The sequence below is a fragment of the Hakea prostrata genome, chromosome 5 (genome assembly GCF_041222555.1).
Source record: "Hakea prostrata isolate BN-2017 chromosome 5, UWA_Hpros_2, whole genome shotgun sequence".
In the NCBI taxonomy this organism is placed as follows: Eukaryota; Viridiplantae; Streptophyta; class Magnoliopsida; order Proteales; family Proteaceae; genus Hakea; species Hakea prostrata.
In genome coordinates, this window is record NC_142604.1 from 2,828,367 (window position 1) to 2,832,182 (window position 3,816).

General features: G+C 37.9%; 1 protein-coding gene across 1 annotated transcript; it reads left to right on the forward strand.

Moving 5' to 3' along the window:
* Positions 1-393: 393 nt before the first annotated feature.
* LOC149014404 (protein RER1B-like) lies at positions 394-3,362 on the forward strand. The gene is made up of 3 exons (XM_089156945.1): positions 394-749; positions 2,914-3,094; positions 3,185-3,362. The coding sequence occupies exons 1-3, from the start codon at positions 394-396 to the stop codon at positions 3,203-3,205; spliced, it is 558 nt and encodes a 185-aa protein (XP_089013071.1). The 3' UTR covers positions 3,206-3,362.
* Positions 3,363-3,816: the final 454 nt, after the last annotated feature.

A 3,816-nucleotide genomic window follows, 5' to 3' on the forward strand; every position in this document is an offset into this window, starting at 1 on the left:
TGTTACCTGCATTTTCTTGGAGTTTTTCTAGGGTCCTTCGGGTATTTGCGTTAACCCAAGATCTGCCACTCAAGATTTGGTATTGCTTTACGAGGAGCACGTAAAAAATACTTTGAGCTCTTTCATGCTACTTTGATATCGTTGGATAAATCTGCTCTTTGAACTTAAGTTCAATGGTTGGAAGTGATGATTCTTTCCCAACTGCTTGACTCTGATGAACTTACGATCAATGGCTGTGGTTCATATTGTTATTGTTTTCGGTGAATCATTTTTAGATTTCCCTGAGTAAAATCTTTTTGGCTGAACCATTTAAACCGATTTTTTTTAAAAAAATTTCTGATTCAATTTTCCAGTCTTCTTCTGTTAGGTCGAGGCGGGTAACGCCTGATTTTCATGGAGGGAATTCGGGGCGGTGCTGCCTCTGCCACGGCATCGATAGCCAAATGGAGAAGTGACTTCTCGAGGGCTTTTCAGTACTATTTGGATAGATCTACTCCTCATCCAGTCAAAAGGTGGCTGGGAACTCTCTGTGTCGCTGCCATTTATGCTTTGCGTGTTTACCATGTTGAAGGGTTTTACGTAGTATCCTACTGTCTGGGGATGTATTTTTTGATTCTCTTGATTGGGTTTCTGTCGCCAAAGTTTGTTCAAAAAGGGAAGCTGGGGGCTTCGGATGGGGCTTCATTGCCAACAAAAGCTTCAGATGAATTCAAGCCATTTATTCGCCGACTTCCTGAGTTTAAGTTCTGGTAAATGAAGATACTTCTTCGGACTCTTTTCAGTTTGATAGTCGTTTCTAATATTTATTAAGCTGTTCTAGTGATTACAATCTTTTTATATCATATGATATTATTGTATATAGAGCTTTCTTGATCTTTATCTACTTGCTTCACTTGATTGGGAATTGAGATGTGGATTTTTAGTATAAAAAATTGTTTTCATGTTTACTCTTATATTTCCCATGTGGTTCTAATATTTATTAAGCTGTTCTGGTGTTCCAATCTGTTTTACCGTGATCGCATATAGAACTCTCTTGATCTTTATTATCTCCCTGCTTCACTTATTGGAGAGTTGAGATATGGATTTTCAGTTTGGAAGATTGTTTTTAATTCTTCTGCTAGTGTTTTATGATTTCTCTTGGTGTATGTAACATAGGTAGGGGACCAACTACAAGCCAACTCCAGGATCTGCTATGAATAATTAAATTCGGCTAGGTCAAAACCAGAGTTAGGGTTTTGTTGGCCCTAGAGCCTAATAATTGAATTATACCTAGTGATTGTAGGGGAATATAACAATGAGGGTCTGATGATGTTTTCATCGTGAAGATTGCTGAAGCTTAAGAGAGGCAATTAGGGTTTGGTTTCCCGGATTTGGAAAGAGAATAATGGTAGATTTCAGGGTTTAGGATGAGAGTCTTGGATGGGGGTTTGAATCAAGTACTCCTAGGATTACGAGGGTGATTGTATCCAATTATGGTGTATTTCTGATAGCTGCATAGGTCTGTGCAGATTTTTAGGTTGTGATGAATTTCAGAGCTGGGGGAAAAGTAGGGCTTATGATTTAGAGGGATTGGGGGAGTGGTAATTCTGCTTATTGTTTGCTGAAGATACTCATCTTAAATGGAAGTTGGAATGGTTAAAGAAGTTTTTGAACTTGTAGAGAATATCCAGCAATTTAAAGGAGACTGAAGAGATCAAATAGATGGTATTGGGGGCTGTTTAACAAATTTGATGACAGGGGAAGGGGGATATTAGAATGGCTGTTTCAAGGATTCAGCAATGCTCAAAAAATAATCTTATTCAACATATCGTGAGCTCAATTGAGCAATTAGAGTTATTATATTTATAGCTAACTCAAATTAAGACCAAAACTAGAACTAGGGCTTGAACTTAAACTAGGATCCAGTGTCAAGTCCTGATTAGGATTACAACTTCAAATAAGGCTACAAAGTAAAAAATCGATAATGCTTAGCTACTCCCACGTTTTACTGCTGGTATATAGAAGAATCATTACACCCATGGCTGGTTTTAGACAGCCCAACTACATCACTATGAGGACTAGGTCATCTATCTTCGGTATCATACAGCATTCTTATGGTTGCATCAAGAAGTTCCATGTCAAATGTGTTTGGCAAATCCCATTGGAGAGAACATCTATTTAATGGAATAAACCGGGTACACAAAAGGGGTTGGAAAAGTGTACCTTTTCCTGTAATTTATCAAAATGTGACTTGGCTTTTTTATATGCATGTATATATATGGTGCAAATTAAGTTCTGCTACTGTGCTCCCTCTTCCATCGTTGAACTAGTAAGTTGAAGGTTTGTGAATTACACCCGAGTTGGTAACTCGTATACAGAAAGGTCTAAAATCTTTGGGCAGGCCAAAAATGACCTTGGGAAGGCAGTGAGGAAAGACATGCATAACCCAACCCTGCTGTATTAGAGCTGGATTTGGAGGTAGCATTGCTTCGTGATATACTAAGAGAAACTCTCATGAGGTTGTATGGCCATGTTTAATGAAATTCCCTTGGATGCCTCAGTTTGGAGTTCTGATTCAATTCAAATGGAAAGATCTAAAAGAGCTAGAGGCAGGCTTAAAATAAGCTGCAGGAAGGTATGAGGAAAGACATGGACAGTGTAGGCCTAATCTCATGTATGCTTTCACATAACCATAAAATTGATTGAAAAGCAAGAATCCATGTTGGCAATCCCATTTAGTTGGGATTAGTGCGAGGAGTAGGCCTATTAATATTATGTATGCTTTCAAATGGGAAATGCACATTGCTTCTTTTGAATATTGATGATGGCAAGGCATCTAATTTTTCACCTAATGTCTATTGGCATACATGTGTCTTCTAGTGATGAATGGTACAGCACAGACTTGAGATTAACCTTCTCTCTTATGGTTCATAGGTATTCTATGGCAAAAGCTTTCTTTATAGCCTTTGGGATGACTTTCTTCTCGATGCTTGATGTCGACGTCTATTGGCCGACTTTGGTGTTATTTTGGGTGATTATATTTGTCCACACGATGGGGCAACGAATCCAACACATGATGAGATATAAATATATTCCGTTTAGCATTGGCAAACAGGTGAGTCTCCAGTATCTAAAATGGGCGTTGCTGTTGTACATTGAATACAGTTCCATATTTGTCATCTAATTTATGTCCTAATTTTGACAGAGGTACAATGGAAAGAAGTAAATCCCCTATGGGCAGTGGTTTACCCAGGATTGAAAGAAGTTGAATTCAACACATGGAACTGGCAACAATGAGAAGGAAGATGCGTGAATTGTGTTGGAATTCTTGATTCTGGGTTATCCGTATGGGAATTAGAACATATATTTTAGGTCATTTTGTATGCTTAGGAGGTCGAGTTCATTCATGCGTTCTCCTGTGCGCGCATACATGATAAATATTCTTTGTTTCATTTTTTTTTTTTTTTATTTTTGTAAGCAATATTCTTTGTTTCATGTTGCCTCATTCAAGTGGCAGGCAAAATAATTTGCTCGACATGAAAGTATCTCACTTTTGGATTAGTCTTTTGACTCGTAAATTGGAAAGAGCAGAAAGTTTTATTATTATTTTTTCTTCTGAAGTAGGAAATGCGTCATATTATCGATTCCTATCTTCTAATTCAAACAGCAATTAGACTCCTTAACTTGTATTCAAAATCAAATATGATACGTTTCCAATTTTCTTCTTTTTTCAATTTCAATAATCCTGGCGAGATGCGGCCGAAGTTTCCAGCCAACCATAATGGCGGGGGGTGAAGGGTTATTTCGGGTTTCCAGTTTTCTTCCGCAGCATGAGTT

Bases quoted from the DNA above. Each gene is read 5' to 3' on its own strand.
- LOC149014404 (XM_089156945.1), top strand. From the start codon at position 394: ATGGAGGGAATTCGGGGCGGTGCTGCCTCTGCCACGGCATCGATAGCC. The intron at 750-2,913 runs GTAAATGAAGAT...TATGGTTCATAG, and splicing joins CTTCCTGAGTTTAAGTTCTG to GTATTCTATGGCAAAAGCTT. The intron at 3,095-3,184 runs GTGAGTCTCCAG...TAATTTTGACAG, and splicing joins CGTTTAGCATTGGCAAACAG to AGGTACAATGGAAAGAAGTA.